We start from the raw sequence: 18129 nt of genomic DNA on the forward strand, positions 1-18129 counted from the left end.
TTCCGGTGCACGAGCCCCGGGTGCTGCAGGTCCCAGGTGCGCCGGGTCGTGTCTTGGATCGGCCCCGTTCCTGCCGAGCCTGTGGGCCAGGCAGACCTCCTCCTCAGCCTGGGGCAGGCGCCCGGCTGCCTCTTCCAGCTCTGCTGCCCTGTTGCGAGAAAGCTCGTCTCCAGCAAGCATCTTGTCCAAGAAATAGGCCTCGTCCCCACAGTGGCCGGTGCTTGGTAGTCGGCCTCCAGGAGGCTGGAGAATGGCTCGGTGATGGGACAGCCCCCCGTGCCGGGGAGCACAGAGGTGGCTTTAAATGCAGCTGGAGCTGTGTGGGTGACACAAAACTAGGGGGAGAGGTAGAGACATTGGAGGGTAGAGAGATAATCCAGAGGGACCTGGATAAATTGGAGGACTGGGCTGAAAGAAATCTGATGCGGTTCGACAAGGAGAAGTGTAGAGTCCTGCACCTGGGGCGGAAGAATCCCAAGCACTGTTACAGGCTGGGGACTGACTGGCTCAGCAGCAGCACAATGGAAAGGGACTTAGGGGTTCTGGTGGATGAAAGGCTGGATATGAGTAAAACAGTGGGCCCTTGTAGCCAAGAAGGCTAACGGCGTACTAGGGTGCATTAGGAGGAGCATTTCCAGCAGATCTAGAGAGGTGGTTGTTCCCCTCTATTCAGCACTGGTGAGGCCACATCTGGAGTATTGTGTCCAGTTTTGGGCCCCCCAGTATAAAAAGGATGTGGATGTGCTGGAGCAGGTTCAGTGAAGGGCAACAAAAATGATTAAGGGGCTGGAGCACAAGACCTGTGAGGAGAGGCTGAGGGATTTGGGCTTGTTTAGTTTGCAGAAGAGAAGACTGAGGGGTGATTTAATAGCAGCCTTCAACTTCCTGAAGGGGGCTCTAAAGAGGATGGAGAGAGGCTGTTCTCAGTGGTGATGGGCGGCAGAACAAGGAGCAATGGGCTGAAGTTACAGAGGGAGAGGAGCAGGTCAGATATTAGGACAAACTCTTTCCCCCGGAGGGTGGTGAAGCACTGGGATGTGTTGCCTAGAGAGGTGGTGGATTCTCCATCCCTAGAGGTTTTTAAGTCCCGGCTGGACAAGGTCCTGGCTGGGATGACTTAGTGGGGGCTGATCCTGCTTGAAGCAGGGGGCTGGACGAGATGACCTCCTGAGGTCCCTTCCAGCCCTTTGTTTCTGTGATTCTGTTGAAGCCTCCTCCACACCAGCACTACCCCACCCCCAGGGCAGGATGGGCTTTACCAGCCAGGGGAAAGCTGGGGCTGCTTAGCTGCTTTCCCCAGTTCCGCGAGTCTGGGAGTCGACCCTGTAACTCTTCTCTGTGGTTTCTCTCTCTCTCGTCCTCTGGGCCCTGGGGGGCTTTTGTAGCAGTCCCATTACAGCGGAGCCGGTTGCCCTCCAAAGGCCTCCCGGAAAGAGCTCCTGATTGTGGCATCGGAGAGAACCTGCCCTGCGCACCGGGCACCCTGCCAATGGGCAATTCTGGCATCTGCAGAGGTCTATAAATATCTTGCATTTCTAGAGCGTGCCCCACCCCCGGGCTGCTCGCACCCGGGCGCACCAAACAGACGCTCCCTCCCTGCCTGAACTGCAGCTACCTCTGGGGTGGGCCGGCGAGAAGCTGCTTAACAGCTCCTAGTAGGGGTAAGAACAGTTTCTGAGGGCAATCCCTTGAAAGTAGATTCAAAGGCAGTCAGCCTGGTTGGAATTGGGCTGGAGCTGGAAGGGAGGGATGTAAAGAGGCAGAATGTAATTGATGCCTTTGGTACTGCTGAAATCCTGCTGGCTTCTGCTTGGAGCCTGTTCTGCCAGCCTGGAGAGCAAACGGCCCTGGACAGGCAGTACCCTTGTACCTCCACCCCAGCAGGGCGAGAGGCCCGCAGGCAGGGAGGAGGATGGATGTACAGACAGTCACTAAAAGCATCTGGGCAGAGGACTTGTCTGCGCTGGGCCAGCCCCGGCCAAAGCTTCTGGGGCGCTTGCCAAGTGCCTGTGGTTCCCATCTTGGACTTGATATTGAGTGGCAAAAGCGTGTTCTGCTCAGGGCGCCCCAGTGCATTAAGGATATAGCTGGCTCAGCACCAAGCAGACTTCTCCTGTAGCCACATAGCTGCTGTCCTGCTGAGCAAAGCCTCTCTTTGGGGCTGGTCCCAGGCAGCTGGTACAGAGGGGCAAAGCCCTGCCGGGTGCTCAATTTCACCCTGCGTGAGCAGAGAGGAAGCCACCAGGCAGGCCACATGAGACAAGTTCCCCAGGGGTTGTAAATGGTCCGTGACCAACATGCCTGTTAACTTTTTCTGTCCATGTTGTGGGCCCTGAGGCCTGTGTGGATGTGACCACCACCAGCACCTAGTGACAGGTGCTCTGCTAACCGGCTGGGCGGCCTCTGAATCTCTCCTGAGCAGCTGCACCCCTTATAGGGAACCCTGCCCATGGCTTTAACTGCTCTGCCCAGCCACTGCCTCCCCACGGGCTCAGGCTGACTTGTACAAAGCAGATCCTGGAATCACCACAGGCGAGGGCTGGAAGAGACCCCAGAGTCCAGCCCCCTGCTCAAAGCAGGACCAGCCTCCACTAAACCATCCCAGCCAGGGCTTCATCAGGCTTGACCTTAAAAAATCCCTCAGTATGGAGGGAGCAGGCCAAGGCCAATACCAACTCCTCTCTTCTGCCAGAGGCTGCACCCAGAGCAGTCCCAGGCCCTGGAGCAAAAACCAACTCATCCCATGGTCACAGGCAGGTGTAGAACCCAGGAGTCCTGGAGGCCCAGCATTAGCAGCACTCCACCTAACCCGGCTGGCTCCTCAGAGCTCTCCAGCGACAGGCTCTGGAAGTGCCTTCCTGGCAGAGCCTCTCAGAACAGCCCGAGGTGCGTTAAGGATGCTGGAAGGCCCCTTTCGAGGCCTTTGTAGTTTGAAGTTTCCAGCAGGGCTCCAACGCAGGCAGAGAACGTTCCCCTGGCTTTTGGGATCAGCCCGACCAGCGCGAGGGCCTTTTCCGAACACAGGCTCTGCGACGGCTGTGTGTGGGTTGCAGCCCCTTCTGGCCCCGGGGCCACAGGAGGCTCCTTCAGGCACTGCAGGGAGGCGGCACCAGCAGAGATCTGTGTGCTTCACTGGAGTGGTGGCTGGCTGTGATTCCAACGGGCGGCAGGAGGAGGCGATTGCTGAGTGGGCTGCAGCCATCCTGCTGGGGTCCCCAGCCTCAGACCTCGCAGGGCCCCAGCTGGAGGGAAGGGAAGCCATTAGGCCTGTTGCCCAGTGGAAAGCGAGCGGTACCTAAGGGAACGCCTTTGGGAAGTGTAACCTCAACAAGGCCGAGGGGCAGAGCTCTGGGGCTCGGGCAGGAGGCAGCCCCTGCCAGCCATTGCTGGGTTGGTAGACAAGAGGCAACCCCCTGGAGCTGGGGCCGGGACTGAGGGGCACCGGTGAACTGGGCGAGGGCGCAGGAGTCTGGGTGCGTGGGGAGCCCAGGATGGGCACAGCACGGTGGTGCTAGAGGCCAGGCACCGGCAGAGCTGTGGAAGCGCCCGGTGCTGCGCAGTGACACCGTTTGAGGTCCCTCACCGGCGCACAGCACCACAGCCAGGCTGAGCCGTCCCGGCAGCGCGTGGCCAGGCGGGCACCCGCTCAGAGCGGCTGGCAGCGGCAGGGGGACCCTGCAGATGGTGGGGTGCAGAAGGGCAGGGAGGAGGGGAGCCCTGGGGCAGCAGCGGGGCCCTTGGCGGAGGGGTGGCGGCCAGCAGGCAGGCCGAGGAGAGGCAGGAACCGGGGGATGGGCAGCAGCCAGGACCGGGGGGAGTTGGGCAGAGCCGGCAGCCTGGGGGGTGGGGATCGACTGATGGCTGGGACGGGGTGTGGGGGGTGGCAGCCACCACCCGGGGGAGCCCAGGCAGCTGAGGCTCCAGGAGGTAGAGAGAAGTCGGGGGCAGGGACCCCGGGGCAGGGGCGCAGGGGGGACCCTGGGGAGAGGGGAGGGGTGCCCGGGACGCGGGGGGGAGGGGAGGGGACGGCAGGGACCCCGGGGGGGAGGGGAGGGGTGCCCGAGACGCGGGGGGAGGGGAGGGGACGGCAGGGACCCCGGGGGGGAGGGGAGGGGTGCCCGGGACGCGGGGGGAGGGGAGGGGTGCCCGGGACCCCGGTAGCCCCTGGGGAGCCCTTGGCTCGGGGCCCCTGGAGGGCAACGCGGCGCCCGTGCTCTCTGCTCCCGCCTCGCAGCCCGGGGGGGGCTCCGGGTCCCGGCCGGGCCGCAGGGACACCCCGCGACGGCCCCGCCCGGCCGTGACTCAGTTTCCCCGCACGCAGCGCTGAGGGGGCGGGGCGCCGCCTGTCGCCCCGGCAGGGGGCCGGTGGCCCTTCGAGGGGGAAACTGAGGCCGAGAGGCGCAGTCAGGGGCGACCTCCATCGCTCCCGCGCCCGTCGCCATGGCGGCGCCGGCCCCGTGTCGCTAGGCAACCGTAGCCCTGGCGCCGCCCCGCCCGCGGCCTGAGAACTACACTCCCCAGAAGCCCTCGCGCGGGCCGCGGGGATGACCTCGAGCGCTAGGGGGCGCCCGTGCGGCGCCGCGATGGATGTGCCGCTCAGCCAACCAGCATCGCCCTCCGCGCAAGTGGGCGGTGCCCAGAGGGGGAGTCAATGGCGAGGCTGGGTGGTGGCGCGTGTGGCCAATGAGAGGGTAGGGGGCGGGGCTGGGCCAAGCCGGGCCGGGGAAGATGGCGGCGGTGGCGCGGCGGAGGCGGGCTGGGTTGGGGGCGCTGCTCGCGCTGCTGCTGTGCGGGGCCCGCGCCGAGCAGACCGAGGAGCACCTGAAGCGGGAGCACTCGCTGAGCAAGCCCTACCAGGGTGGGGGCGGGGCACCGCTGGGGGGCTGGGCTGACACCCCTGGGGGGTAGGGGGGTGGCACCCCCGGGGGGGGTTGGGGGGTAGGGGCTGACACCCCTGGGGGGTAGGGGGCTGGCACCCCCGGGGGGGTTGGGGGGTAGGGGCTGGCACCGCTGGGGGGTAGGGGGCTGGCACCCCTGGGGGTGGGTTGTGGGGTAGGGGCTGGCACCTCTGGGGGGCTGGGTTGGCACCCCTGGGGGTGGGTTGTGGGGTAGGGGCTGGCACCGCTGGGGGGGCTGGGTTGGCACCCCTGGGGGTGGGTTGTGGGGTAGGGGCTGGCACCGCTGGGGGGGTGGGTTGGCATCCCTGGGGGTGGGTTGTGGGGTAGGGGCTGGCACCGCTGGGGGGGTGGGGGGGCTGGGTTGGCACCCCTGGGGGTGGGTTGAGGGGCTGGGCTGACACCGCTGGGGGTGAGTTGGGGGGTGAGGCGTGCCTGGGATAAATGGGGAGCTCAGGGTTGCAGGAGGCTCAGGGCTGGGCGGTGGGGTCGGGGGGCATGGAGAGCTGGGCAGGGGTGGCCAAGGGGCGGAAAGGGAACTGGGGAGTCGGTGAAGAAAGCGAGGTAGGGAGCTCAGGGCGGCTGGTGCTGGGCGGCAGCATGGGTGGGGCGCGGAGGGAGCTGCCGGGTGGCTAGCGGGTGGCAGTGCCTGGGAGGAAGCAGGTGAGGGGCATCAGCGGAAGGGGGTTGGGGGCTTCTAGCTGTGTCAGGTGTATGTTGTGCGTTGTGCGCCTGTCGGAGGAGGGGACCTGGGAGGAGACCTGGACTCGGCGCAGGTGAACGGAAGGGGTGTTGAGCGAGAATAGGCAGGCCAGTCGGTGCTCTTGGCTGACGGGTACTAGACTGTGCCATCGTACGGCTGGTGCAGATGTTCCCCTTCTTCCCCCAGGCGTTGGTTCTTCCAGCTCCTCTCTCTGGGAACTTATGGGCAACGCCATGGTCATGACGCAGTATGTCCGCCTCACGCCAGACGTGCAGAGCAAACAGGGGGCCGTGTGGAACCGAGCGGTAAGAGTTGTGTCGTGAGCTGCCTCTGAGCAGCGCTGGCACCTCGGGGTTTTGTCTCTTGTGCAGAAGCGACTTTGGGCTGCAGCCAGTGCGGCTGAACGGGGTAACCACGGTAATTGGGGCGGCTTGATTTATACTCCAGATTCTCCCAGGAATCAGTCGCTGCTGGCCATGCAGCTGTGTGCTGAGTGCGAGAATCCTTGTCTTCAGTGCAGTGCACGGTGGGTGGGCCTCAGGGGCAGATTGCTCTCGGGCAAACTATTGGCCGGAGAGTTTATTTGTGGAGCGGTTATGTAAAACACACCCCAGCTTCAGTTAATTTGAAACATGCTTGTTACTAAATCAGTGTCTCTCTTTGGCGCAGGAGTTCATTAACCGTGGGTTGCTGCTCCATTCCACTGAGCTTTGACTGAAGGTGCAAAGGACAGTGCTTAGCCCGACCTAGGCCAGGATTTGCTCCTAAATCCCTCTGTTGTTTTTGTGGTTGTTATGCCCCGTTCAGTATCGCCACTCAGTGCATGTGGCACGTTCTTTAGATCCTGAACAGTCTAAGACCCGTGTCCCCAAATACGGTGTCTTGTGTAAGAAGTGGGTCTTATTTGCTCGTGAAGGAAAGAGCTTGCGTTTGAGCCAGAAAGTGTTTTATGGTCTAATGGAGGTCTTACATCTGCGTGGCCCATGTAACGGATTCATTTCATCTTAAGTTCCTGCCCCGTAGTTTTAATGTTTGTCGCCATTGTGTCTATCACGGATCCTACTTTAAAAAAAAAAAAAAACACTATTGGTATTCAGTGTTCCCTGTTAGCTGAATCCAGGAGAGATTCAGTTGCCACCTGGCTGATAAGCAGAGTTCCCACAGCCACTCTCACTTGGCAGTGTGTGTTTCTATGGATGGTGTAGATGGTCAGACATCTCTGAGCTGTCTACTTATCCTGCCTAAGTGATGCGGCCTTCAGAGCTGCCGCCTCGTGTTATAAAAGCTGCGTGAGTTATCTCCGTGGAGCGCGGAAGCCTCCTGTGTCTGCCGGGTGTAAGTGCGGCTCTCTGACCCACAGGTGTTCTCGTCATCCTCTGTGAGCCTTCTGCAGCGATTGTCGCAGATGGGTCTGTGCTGCTGCTGCTTCTTTTGTCAGTTAATGGGAGAAGTCTCTTAACTCTCTCTGCTCTGTCATGTGGAAATTCAAGAGGGCTGTAGGCAGGGACCCAAGTGTTGGTTTGGGAGAAGCTGCAAAATGTTGGCGTGTTTCTGGTTTGGAGTTGGGGCGCCCCTGAGGCGGGCATGGTTCACATCAACTTACAATTAAACTGACCCGCGTAGTTTTATTGCTCAAGCAGAATGAAATACTGGACACTGAACTGCTTTTCCCTGACAAATGCGTTGGATTCTTGCAATCTGTTATCTTAAGTTGGGTGTTATAACGAGTTCAGCTGTGACCTTGAAATGGGCAGTTTCCCGTGGTCGTGAATGGGTTCATATGGTGTCAGTTCAGGGGTCAAAGTACTTGTCTAGCCACTAATTCCTTTCCGGTCCGATTGACTGTTCTTCGAGGACTTGCGTTCTTTGTGCCTGTTGCTCCGGTGCTCAGAAAGAGGGGTAATCTGTGCCCCTGTAGTGCTGAAACCCCAGCCAGGCTGGGCTGGAGTCTGTCCTCGCTTCCCCAGATTTCACTGGAATTACAGACCGAGAACCCAGCTCTGGCCTTACAGCCGTGGTTCCCCAGGGTGAGCAGTGCCCCTGTGGTTAATTACTGTTGCCAAAACAGGAAAGCTGAACTTATTGGCAAGGGATAACAGGAGGAGGGCTGTGCAGCTTCTCTCCCTTTAGTACCTGTATTTACTCTGCGGCTGGGCAGTACCTTTCCAGGAGGTGCTGGGTGCGTGGGTGCTAGCTAGCCACCCGTGCAGAAAAGCAGCTGTGTCGGGTTCGTGGCAGCCAGCCCCTCGCTCCCCAAGCTGACGCTGCATCCCTTATTCACGTTCTCTGCTTGTGTGGCAATAGCTGGCAGGGCTGTGACTTGCACGGGCGGGTAGTAATTGGCCAAGTCCCCCGACTTCTGCATGTGTTCTCCCCCTTCTCTCCTGTAGCCTTGTTACCTGCGAGACTGGGAGATGCAGGTCCATTTTAAAATCCACGGGCAAGGCAAGAAGAACCTGAACGGGGACGGCTTTGCCATCTGGTACACCAAGGATCGCATGCAGCCAGGTAACGCGCTCGCAGCCGAGTGCCACGGGGAGGCACGGCCTTCGCAAAGCTTCCTGTGCCCTTTTCTCTGGCCAGCTGCAGGTGTGGATGGGGCTGGAGATGCTGCCCCGTCTGCAGCGACAGATGAGGGAGCAAGGAATGACTGGGCCCTCGACAGCTAAGACAGGTTGAACCTCTCTAATCTGGAGCTGTTGCCCAGCAACATCCGCAAGCCACCACGATTTAATTAGCCAGACGATCACTTCCTGTGGGTGCGGCCAAGTTTCCTGTGGTCCCATAAAGTTTGTTTCCAGCCAGCAGCCCTGGCTCTGTGTTGCTGTTTAGCTGTAATTTACCCCTCAGTGTCTTCTCCGAGCCCAGCAGCAGTGGAGGTGTCGGTAACGTGCTCGACGCTATCGACCTGCCGTTGTCCGGCCCTGGTCAGGCGCTGAGGGAGCTGGATGAGAGAGGGTCGGCTGGGGGCGGGGGACGCTTACGGGGGCGCCTTGGGAGCCAGTTCAGCCTCGCAGTAGCAAATTCCTTGCCCTGATTTTTCAGAGGTGCTGAACAAGCCCCATTCCTGCTGCAGCGACTCCAAACCACTGGCAGTTGGGCTTGTGTGGTGAAGGGCAGTCCCCTAGCATGCTAGGAAAACTGTCTGTTTGTACCTCTGTCCCCCCAGCTGGCAAGGACTTGCCCTGTGTAGCCAGGCCTCACAAACCACCCTCTGTTCCAGGCCCTGTGTTTGGGAGCAAGGATAACTTTGTGGGGCTGGGGGTGTTCATAGACACCTACCCCAACGAGGAGAAGCAGCAAGAGGTAAGGGGGCTGGGGGGGGGCCGGAGGGAAGCCGGGGCTGGGCATGAGGGTGTGTTACTGGTGCCATGGCTTGCTCAGAAGAGGCATGGGCCTATTTCTTGCTGCAGTGCCACTGGCGGTGTTAGATTCCAGTCACCTCCCGGCCTGGCATCTTCCCCTGCTCCTGCGCCTGCCGTGGCTGCTGCTTTCTCTGCCCTCTCCTGGTTCCCCTCCGCGGGAGGTCCCTCTCCAGAGTTAGTAGCAGGAGGTATGCAGAGTCCAAGGCACCTGGGTCGCAGCACACGCACAGGGACTGAGTGAGCCTGGCTAACTTCTCCTGGCCGCCGACTGCCTGTATGCAGCATCTCTGCTCTGCTGGGCTAGGCCCCATGGCGGGTGGCTTTGTGTTGCTGCCCCAGGCTGGGGGTGCTGGCCAGACACCCCAAGGAGGACGTGCTCAGGGCCTGCAGCGTAGGGGAACGGGAAAAGGGGAAATCGGAAGCAGTTGCCTGCAATCGCTCAGGGCGATGGGACCAGCTGGCAGCTGTACAACGTGTGTGGATGCTAGTGAGGGGGCTACCGAGCCTGGTGCCCGGGCCTTCCTGCACAGCCCAGCCAGCTGGCCTGGCAACCCCGCCCGGCGCTCCTGATCTGCGCAGTAAGGCGGCGCTGTTGCATTCAATGGAAGCGAACCTGGCCTGCTCCTGCGTGTGCCTCTGGGCTGGGCCCGAGCCTGCTGGACCGCAGAACAGCCTTGCCAAGGAACCATGCGGTTCTGAGCCGCTCTCCTCGCGTCAGAACGCGTTGGCCTGGGCTTTGTTTTCAGGCCTTTCGCTTTGTCTCCCTCTTTCCCTGGGGAGCAGCGAGCGGGGAGGAACCCAAGCGGCAAAAACAACTTGGGCCAATTTTTGCACCAGCTGAGAATTTGTCACTCCCTCCCAAACCTGCTGCGGGTGTGCGCTGAGCCCTGCGGGGTGTGGAGATAATCCCAAACCAGCCCCGGCCGGTATCTCTGATGTGGGCCCCTGAGCTTCCTCTGATTTGGGCCCCCGTGGGCTTCAGAGCATGTGACCTTAAAACCGACTGAGCAGCTCTGCAGCGGGTGTCGGGTTTGGTTAACTGTTGACGTGGTCTCGCTCTGTGAAGGGCCTTTGCCCCTGTGGGTTCGGGCCTGGCCAACTCTGGCCCCTGGAGCAGCTCCAGGGCTTGGCGTTTATTGGCCGGCAGAGACCAGAAACTGAGCCGCAGCGCAGGGAAGGGACACGCCATCTGCGGCTCTTCTCCTGCCGTGCATGTGAGCTGGCATCTGGTTACGGTCCTAGCCAGACAGACAGTGGAGGCTTCTGTTTGTCTTCTGGCTGGAGGCGTGGAACCCCACTGACATCTGTGGGGCTGAGACGGGAGGCGGCGGTCCCAGCCAAGCGCTCCGGGCTGGCACGCCTGCCCGGGTGCTGAGCTCTGGGTTAACGCGGTGTTTGTGCTGTGGCACGGGGAGGAGAGAGACAGGATAAATGGGGCCGGATGAGACCGGACGGTTCTTGGGCCAGGTGCGTTTCTGAGCCGCGCGTTCCGGGGTTCGGTGTTGAGCCTCGGCACAGGGCCCACGCTGGTGAGTTTTGCTGGCGCCTTCCCTTCCCAGCCTGCAGCTTAGTACGAAACTGTCTGGTCCGTGACTCTCTCTTGCTTCTTGCCCTTTCTTGCTCTCAATAATCCTTCGGGACTCAGGCTCAGAAGAGGAGGTATTCCCCTGGAAATCAGGTACTTGCTCCGAGCTCCTTTCCAGCATCCGTCCCCTCCCCTCCCGGGCGCCTGTGCCCTTGCTGGCTGGGGGACGTACGTTGCTCGAGTGGCAGAACCCTTCGTCTGAGGCCGCAGCCAGCATGCTGGTGGCAGAGGCAGGGGGCTGCTTGTTTCTTTCCTGGGGTCTCTCCAGGGAAGAAGTTTGGTGCTTGTCACCTTCCCGAGCTCTTGCACCGAGCCTTGCTGCCCTGGTGCTTTTGGTGCACCCAGTTCCTGCTGGGGGCAGTCCTGCCTCCTTGCAGAGGGGACGCAGCAGTTCTCTGACTTGTCTGCTCTCCTCCGTCCTGGCCGCTCTTGAGGCGTTCCTGTTCCCGCCCCGGCGCAGCAGGGAGGGGTGGTTGCCTCCGCTCGCCGTCTCTCTCCAGGAGATCAGGTGGGAAGGGCGCTGTGCACCCCAGCAGCTCGGCGGTGGCGTTTAGCCCGTCTGCCGCGGCAGGCCTGGGCAGCGTTGCCCGGGGGAGGAGCGGGAGCGTGGGCCCAGACCGAGGCGTGGGGAGCCTGTCTCGGCGGGCGGCTCTTTCTCAACCAGAGCCCCGCTGGGAGGGGAGAGGTGAGCCGTGGTGGTCCCTATGGGAGCCAGCCACCCCACAGCGCTGCCGGGGCAAAGGGCCCATGGGCTTCATAGACCTAGGTTGCTGGGAGTCGGCGTGAGGTCTGGGACAGAGGGATCAGCCGTCACTTTGCTCCCTTGCAGACCAGCGTCGGGGCGGCTCTGCCTGCCTGTCTCTGGGCCCTGTGTCGTGTTGCCGTGTTCTCGGCCAGCTGCATGCCTCTGCCTTGCTGCCCGTGGGTGCTACGGGCCTCTGCAGAGCGGCACGGGCAGACCCGTAACCATGTCCTCTCCCTCCAGCGCGTCTTCCCCTACATCTCAGCCATGGTGAACAACGGCTCCCTCACCTACGACCACGACCGGGACGGGCGGCCCACCGAGCTCGGCGGTTGTACGGCCATGGTGCGCAACCTCAACCACGACACCTTCCTGGTGATCCGTTATGTCAAAAGGCGGCTGACGGTGAGTGACCCTCGGCGCCCGGCCCGGCGGCGTGGGCCGGGCCGGCCTGGGCTGAGTGAAGCCTCCTGCCTTTCAGATCATGATTGACATCGACGGCAAGCAAGAGTGGCGGGACTGCATCGATGTGCCCGGGGTCCGTCTGCCCCGGGGCTACTTCTTTGGGACCTCTTCAGTGACTGGGGACCTCTCAGGTATGTCAGGGCCCCTCCCAGCTGCCCGGGGCTTTCAGACTAGCTGCTGCAGGGTGCAAAAGCCTAGGCTGCCCCTGAGGCGCTGCTCTAACTTCTGGTGCTCCAGCCGGACCTCCCACGGCATCGGAGGGCGTCCGCAAACCCCACGCGGCACCAACTGCGTGTTCGGCTGCAGCTTCCCGTTGGTGTGCGGTGGAACCCAGGAGTTCGTGGGGGCGGCCTGAGGCCTGCTAGCAACGCGCCTGAAGCCCGAGGGTGCTTCTCCGTTGGCATAAGCATTGGGAGCATGTAAAATACAGGGGTGCCCCCTGCCCCCCTTGCCCGGAGCTGCTGCCACTCCCAGCCTGCAGCAGGACCTCTGTGCTGTGCATTGCCTGTGCTTAGACTAGCCCTTGGGATGCTTTCTGGGCACCACTGAGGGTCAAACCACGGTGAATTGCTTAAACCGGGGGTCTGCCGCGAAGAGGCACCGAACCAGTCACGCCAGCTTCCCTGGGCCACCGCCAGCCCCCTCCTTACACAGCCAAGACCTTACGAAAACCAGTCACATCAGATCTGAGCAGGTTCTTCCAGTCCCAAAGGCCCAGCTGCATCCTCAGGCCAGTTTATAGGTCAGATCTTACCCCAGAGAGCACACTGGGCCACTCCGTCAGAATCTAAAATGCAGAGGTTTATTGAGAGAGAGAGAGAGAGGTGCAAGGCAGAGGGATATGAGGAGAGGCTGAGGGATTTGGGCTTGTTTAGTCTGCAGAAGAGAAGACTGAGGGGTGATTTAATAGCAGCCTTCAACTTCCTGAAGGGGAGCTCTAAAGAGGATGGAGAGAGGCTGTTCTCAGTGGTGACGGGCGGCAGAACAAGGAGCAATGGGTGGAAGTTACAGAGGGGGAGGTGTAGGTTGGATATTAGGAAAAACTCTTTCCCCAGGTGGGTGGTGAAGCACTGGGATGTGTTACCTAGAGAGGTGGTGGAATCTCCATCCCTAGAGGTTTTGAAGTCCTGGCTTGACAAGGTCCTGGCTGGGATGACTTAGTTGGGGTTGATCCTGCTTTGGGCAGGGGGCTGGACTAGATGACCTCCTGAGGTCCCCTCCAGTTCTATGAGATGTTGTATCTCCATAACACCATTTCAGAAGTGGTACAGGCCAAGCCCTGCTGGTCTCAGTTTGCACAGCACGTGGCATTATGTTCTAAGCACTGAGAGTTGGTGGAACCTCCATCCCTAGAGGTTTTGAAGTCCCAGCTTGCCAAGGTCCTGGCTGGGATGACTTAGTTGGGGTTGATCCTGCTTGAAGCAGGGGGCTGGACTCAGTGACCTCCTGAGGTCCCTTCCCGCCCTGGGATTCTCTGATTCTGTGAGAGGGTAAAATTGTTGAAGCCGTCAGATGGTGCACGCTGAATGCCAAGTCCCCAGGGCAGGCGCGTGTCCCGTTCGCAGCGGGTCTCTGGAGCACATCCTTTGGTGGGAGGAGTCGTCGGTCCTTTTGGGCCCCAGTTCGTAGCCAAGATGCTTCCGACGCTAGCGGGGAGCCCTTGCCCGCGGGGAGGGAATTCCCTTGTTCGGCCTGTGTGTAGGCATCTCCCACCGGACCAAGTCACCTCTCTGTGTCTGTTTGAGGCAGTCGGCCGCTGCTTGTGTGCTGGGCTGAACTTCCACAGCAAACGTCTTCACGTGCGGATCGGTCTCTGTCCTGGCCCTGTGGCAGTCAAGTCCTGCATCACTTGATGGGTGACCCTCCGGCCCTCCCAAACCTTTGTAAGAGGGGCACAGAGCCAGCCCTTGCAGCATCAGAACCAAAGCCGATATGGGGATAGCAGCCACCCAAACGCAGCCAGCCGGTCGGCTTGCGTTGGACCCCTCGCGTGGCCCGTTCGGTGCCAGATTTGGTGCTGCGTTGTTTTGAGTGTTCATCTCTGGTTCCAGCCTGGCCACCGACGGACGTGGGGGCTACGGGGCCAGCACCCCTCCGACGCAGCGTTGTGGGGTGTGTGTGAGAGAGCTAGCTTGAGGCTGGATGTGTGCGTGACAGGCAGAGCAGCTCCCAGAGCTGAGGATGACCCCTGGGGCTGTGAGCTAAGTTGGCAGGTGACACCTCTGCCCTGAACACAGAGCAGGGAGGAGCTGAGCTGGTTTGAATCGGAGGTGGCGGTGAAAAGGTGGGGGGAGGGAGCTGGAGGGCAGCCACCCTGGCTAGGGGAGAAGCTACACCCCAGAGGGGCCCCCCTCGGGCTCCTCTCCCCAGGATGGGTTGGAATGAGTGTTTCTGCTGCCTGTGCTGACACCTCTGTGCTGAGCTGGGCCTCTGTTGCCTAATAAACTCCCTGTTCTCCCTGCCGAGTGAGTCACTCCTGCCTGCGGCCAGGGTGCAGAGCTTGGGGACCCCGAACCCCATCACATGGGGCGCCCCTCCCTCCCGCGCCAGCGCGGGGACCAGCTGTGGGGGGTTTTGCAGCTATCTCCCGGGCAAAGCGCTTGTCGAAACAAAAGCCTCACCAGCGTCGGCCATATCATGCGGTTGTTAAGTGGCTTAAAGGCCCTGGTTGGGGGGCCAGCGTCATGCCGGATGCTGTTCAGCACAGCCGGAGGGCTTGGCCCTGGGCAGAGGTTGGGTGGTCCCTCTCCCGGCGTGCTGTCTCAGGCCCCGGTTCTCTCCTGCCCTAGATAACCACGACATCATTTCGCTGAAGCTCTACCAGCTGACGGTGGAGCGGAGCCCGGAGGAAGAGAGGCGGGATAAGGAGGTCTTCCTGCCCGTTGTGGACAACATGAAGCTGCCTGGAGGTGAGTAGGACGCCGGCTGGCGAGGCCTACGCCTGGGAGCGCCACGTTCCTGCTGCCCCTTAGGTGGGGTGGGCCCTTCCGTTCCCACGCCAGCAGCCGCCGCTCCGCGTGCCTCCCTTAGGTGATGTCCCCGGCGGGAGCAGGTGCTGAGCATTAACATCCCAGCAGCTGGGTCATCGTCGGGTTCTCCCCTCCCGCTCTGGAGGAGCCACAGGAGCTTGGCGAGGGTTGGCGCTGCCTGGCGTGCCCTGTGCCCGGCTTCTGGGCACTGGCGGCAGGGTGGGGGGCTCCGCTTTGAGTCCCTGCGCAGGCCGGCGCTCCCGGCACGTGCAGACGGAGCCGGGCTTTCCTGGGGAACGCCTCTGAGACGGGCAGCTCGCATCAGCCCCCAGGAAGCTCTAGGCACCCTCGGCCCCAGGGCTTCTGCCGGGCAGTGTGTGTGGTGGCTAACCCTGCCTCGGGGCCCTTTGCTTCACAGTGGAGGCCCCTCTGGAACCCATGAGCGGCCTGGCCCTGTTCTTAATCGTCTTCTTCTCGCTGGTGGCCCTGGTGTTCGCTATCGTCATCGGCGTCATCGTCTACAACAAATGGCAGGAACAGAGCCGGAAACACTTCTACTGACCCAGCTGCCTGGCTGGGGCACGCGCCGGAGGCCGGGGAAGAGGCGCCCTTGCGAGCAGGTTGAAATGTCCGCTCAGCCCAGACTCCTGCGGATGACGGCGACTGTCTCCACTCGAGCGCCGAGCTTCCCAGCGGGCGCGGGGAGCAGGCTGGGTGCACCAGGGAGACCCGACGCCGTGACGCTGTGTCCCCGTCCCCACCCGCCGGCCTGGCGGGAGCTCTGCGAGGTGTTTAGAAGACGCTTGGGACGCGGGGAGCTGAGCCTTGTGTGGGGTCTGGCGGCGAGCCTGGCCACGTGCTCCCTGGGAGACCACAGCCAACCACCCGCTGCTTGTGGAAGGACAGCGCTGGGACCCCTGGTGCTGTGCCGCCTCGGCCTGAGCTCGACCGCCCCCGGCAGCGTTACGCTCCGAACCCTGGTTCTGCCATTGCCCAGCCGGCAGCCGTGCTAGAGGGAAAAGCCGTTTTACAGCCTGGCCCAGGGGCCGCCCTGCTGCTGCAGCAGGCTGGCAGGAAAGTGCAACTCTTCTCGGGCTCTGCCCCGGCTGGCCTGGGCTCCCTCCTTTCTCCCCTGCGCTTGGGCTCTCCTGCCAAGGCCCCAGGAAAGAGCCACTAATGAGTCTCCCGCCAGGTTTGCGAGGCCAAGCGGGCGTGTGGAAGCGATCGGACCCTGCGGTCTGCGGGCAGGGTGGGCGAGGGCGGCTTCCCTGGCGTGGAATCGCTGGGCCGGGCTGGGCGTGGGCTCGCCCAGAGATGACTTGAATGCCGAGTTCCATTGTTCCAGCTGCTGCTGGCGGGGGGGCCCGTCCTCTCCTGCTGGGTCCTGTTCGCAGGCCGCGCTGCCTACCCCCTCCTCGGCCCCTCGGCCCGCGCCCTCTGCATGTCCCCTTTCCCCTCCATGGTGTCGGTGTAACGTCAAAAGGGCAGTTCCCCTTTCTCCCCCACAGGCCTGAGGTCCCTTTGTATTTCTGGCTGCTGTAAGTGGGCACTGGGTGAGGTGCTAGGGAAAGAGCTCTGACCTGTCCCGGCAGGGTTAGCTGTTTCCCACCTCGGGAGCGGCTCTGGGGTCACAGATCCTGCTCTCGGCTGGTCCTGCTGAGGCAGACGGGGGGTGGGGGGGACTCCGGGATACCAGGCCCCCTGGCGCCGGTACGTGTTCACCATTCCATTGTGGAGTGACGGCAGGCCCGTGGCTGTGTCCTCGGCGTTGCCTGGGGCTGCTCACAATCCGGGCCACTCACCAGAGTCCTGCTGTAACCTTGGCCTAGCCGCCTGGGGCTGGTTCTTGAGCCCTCATGACAGTGCTAGGGAAAGCAGGCCTGGGGGGCGCGGTATTGCCCCCGGGTGCCGCTGGAGGAGAGGAGAGTCCCAGGCCCTGTAGCAGCACGGCTGGGGCGGGAGGTTTGACAGGGAGCACGTCCTCTCCTTACATTTCCAGCCACGGCAGCGCAGCCTGGACCCCCGAGGCCTTAGCACCCCCGAATGGCCCTGCCCGGGCTATTAAAGAACGTGGTCACTGACTTGTGAGTGGTGGGTGCTGAGGGCCTCCCTGTGGGGCAGCCCCGGCTGAGACCCCTGGGAGAGTCTCTGCGTTCAGAGCAAGGCCCCAGCCCTATGTGCAAACTGGCCCCTTTCAGAGGTCCCTGCCTTGGCCCCCAGCTGCCCCAGGGCTTTGGAAGGCCTTGGCTGTTGGTGTACATAACCTCGCTCTGCTCTCCAGGGCCTCATGGGGGCTGCGTAACCAGCATTGCTCCCAGAGCTGTGCTAACGGGGAGCCGGCCGCTGGCCAGAGCCTGGCGGGAACTGGCCGTGTCCCTGGCACTAGCATGGAGCCGGGCTCCTGGTCCTGGCCTGTCGGGAACCAGCCATGTCCCTGGTGCTAACAGGGAGCTGGGCTCCTGGCCCCGGCCTGTTGGGAACCAGCTGTGTCCCTGGCACTGACACAGAGCTGGGCTGCTGGCCCTTGGGGAACAGGCGGTGCTGCTGGAGCTGTGCTGATGCCCATGGGGAAGCAGCTGAAATGGCGTCTCCAGCCTGTGCTCCAGAGCAAGCGAGGAGCAGAGAGCCCCAGGCACTGGGGGCAGCTGTTGGGCCAGAGCCTTCCTTCCAGGGGCTGGAGAGTGGCGCACGAGCCCTGGCTAGTGCCGGTGCAGGCGAGAATCAGTGCTGGGTGCCCAGGGGCTGGGCGGGAGGGTGAAACAGGGCAGGGGGAGCCAGACCTGCAGCTCCTGCCTTTGGGCCCTGTGCTAATAGGCGAGCCCCGGCTTGCTGCCTCTGCTTCCGTGCCTCCTACCCCCGGGCGGCACGTTCCTTACGAGCTGGTCTCCGCAGCCTTTGACTTGCCTATATCCCAGCCCCGAGGCCGAGCCTCGGCCGCCGCCACAAGGTCCGACTGCCCCCTCTGCTCCTGTGGGGGCTGCTCTGAGCCTGCTGGGGAGGGGGGCAGCAGCAGGGGGTCTCTGGCAGCCCCGCTCTGGCCTAGCACAGCCTGCAAGCATTGGCTCCCTGCTTGCCTCTGAGATGCGCACACCCCGGTGACTTGCTGGAAATAAAGACGCCTGCCCTACACTACAGGGGTGGGTCGCTTAGCCCAGGCCTGCAGCTCGCCCCGTCCCCCCAGGAGAGCTGGGGTGGCTTCTGGACCTGGCCGTGGCAGTGGATTGAGCAGAGTCCCGCCCTGGGCACCCGCCCCTTCCTGCAAGGTGCTGGGGGAAGGGCCGGGCGAAGATGCCCCCGGCTGCTCGGCAGGTGCGCGTGGCTGGAATCCCCTCTTCCCACTTGGCCACTTGCGGGCCTGCGAAGGCCGGAAAACGCCCCCAGCAGCTTGCTCCTTCCCAGAGCCGG

The 18129-nt window shown here is 62.4% G+C and overlaps 1 protein-coding gene across 2 annotated transcripts; it reads left to right on the forward strand.

Moving 5' to 3' along the window:
- The first annotated feature begins 4728 nt into the window (after positions 1–4728).
- Positions 4729–17925, forward strand: LMAN2L (lectin, mannose binding 2 like). 2 transcript variants are annotated; one of them, XM_074981994.1, is made up of 9 exons: positions 4729–4858; positions 5785–5903; positions 7989–8106; positions 8822–8904; positions 10609–10641; positions 11534–11695; positions 11772–11886; positions 14545–14664; positions 15143–17925. In XM_074981994.1, exons 1-9 carry the CDS (start codon positions 4729–4731, stop codon positions 15283–15285), a joined length of 1023 nt encoding a protein of 340 aa, XP_074838095.1. In that variant the 3' UTR covers positions 15286–17925. The 2 variants fall into 2 exon arrangements, with proteins under 2 accessions (XP_074838095.1, XP_074838096.1); XM_074981995.1 differs by lacking the exon at positions 10609–10641 and having other exon boundaries at positions 4730–4858; positions 15143–17923.
- Positions 17926–18129: the final 204 nt, after the last annotated feature.

This window comes from Carettochelys insculpta, chromosome 31, assembly GCF_033958435.1.
Source record: "Carettochelys insculpta isolate YL-2023 chromosome 31, ASM3395843v1, whole genome shotgun sequence".
Classification (NCBI taxonomy): Eukaryota; Metazoa; Chordata; order Testudines; family Carettochelyidae; genus Carettochelys; species Carettochelys insculpta.

Bases quoted from the DNA above. Each gene is read 5' to 3' on its own strand.
- LMAN2L (XM_074981994.1), top strand. From the start codon at position 4,729: ATGGCGGCGGTGGCGCGGCGGAGGCGGGCTGGGTTGGGGGCGCTGCTC. The intron at 5,904-7,988 runs GTAAGAGTTGTG...TCTCTCCTGTAG, and splicing joins GGGCCGTGTGGAACCGAGCG to CCTTGTTACCTGCGAGACTG. The intron at 10,642-11,533 runs GTACTTGCTCCG...CTCTCCCTCCAG, and splicing joins GGTATTCCCCTGGAAATCAG to CGCGTCTTCCCCTACATCTC.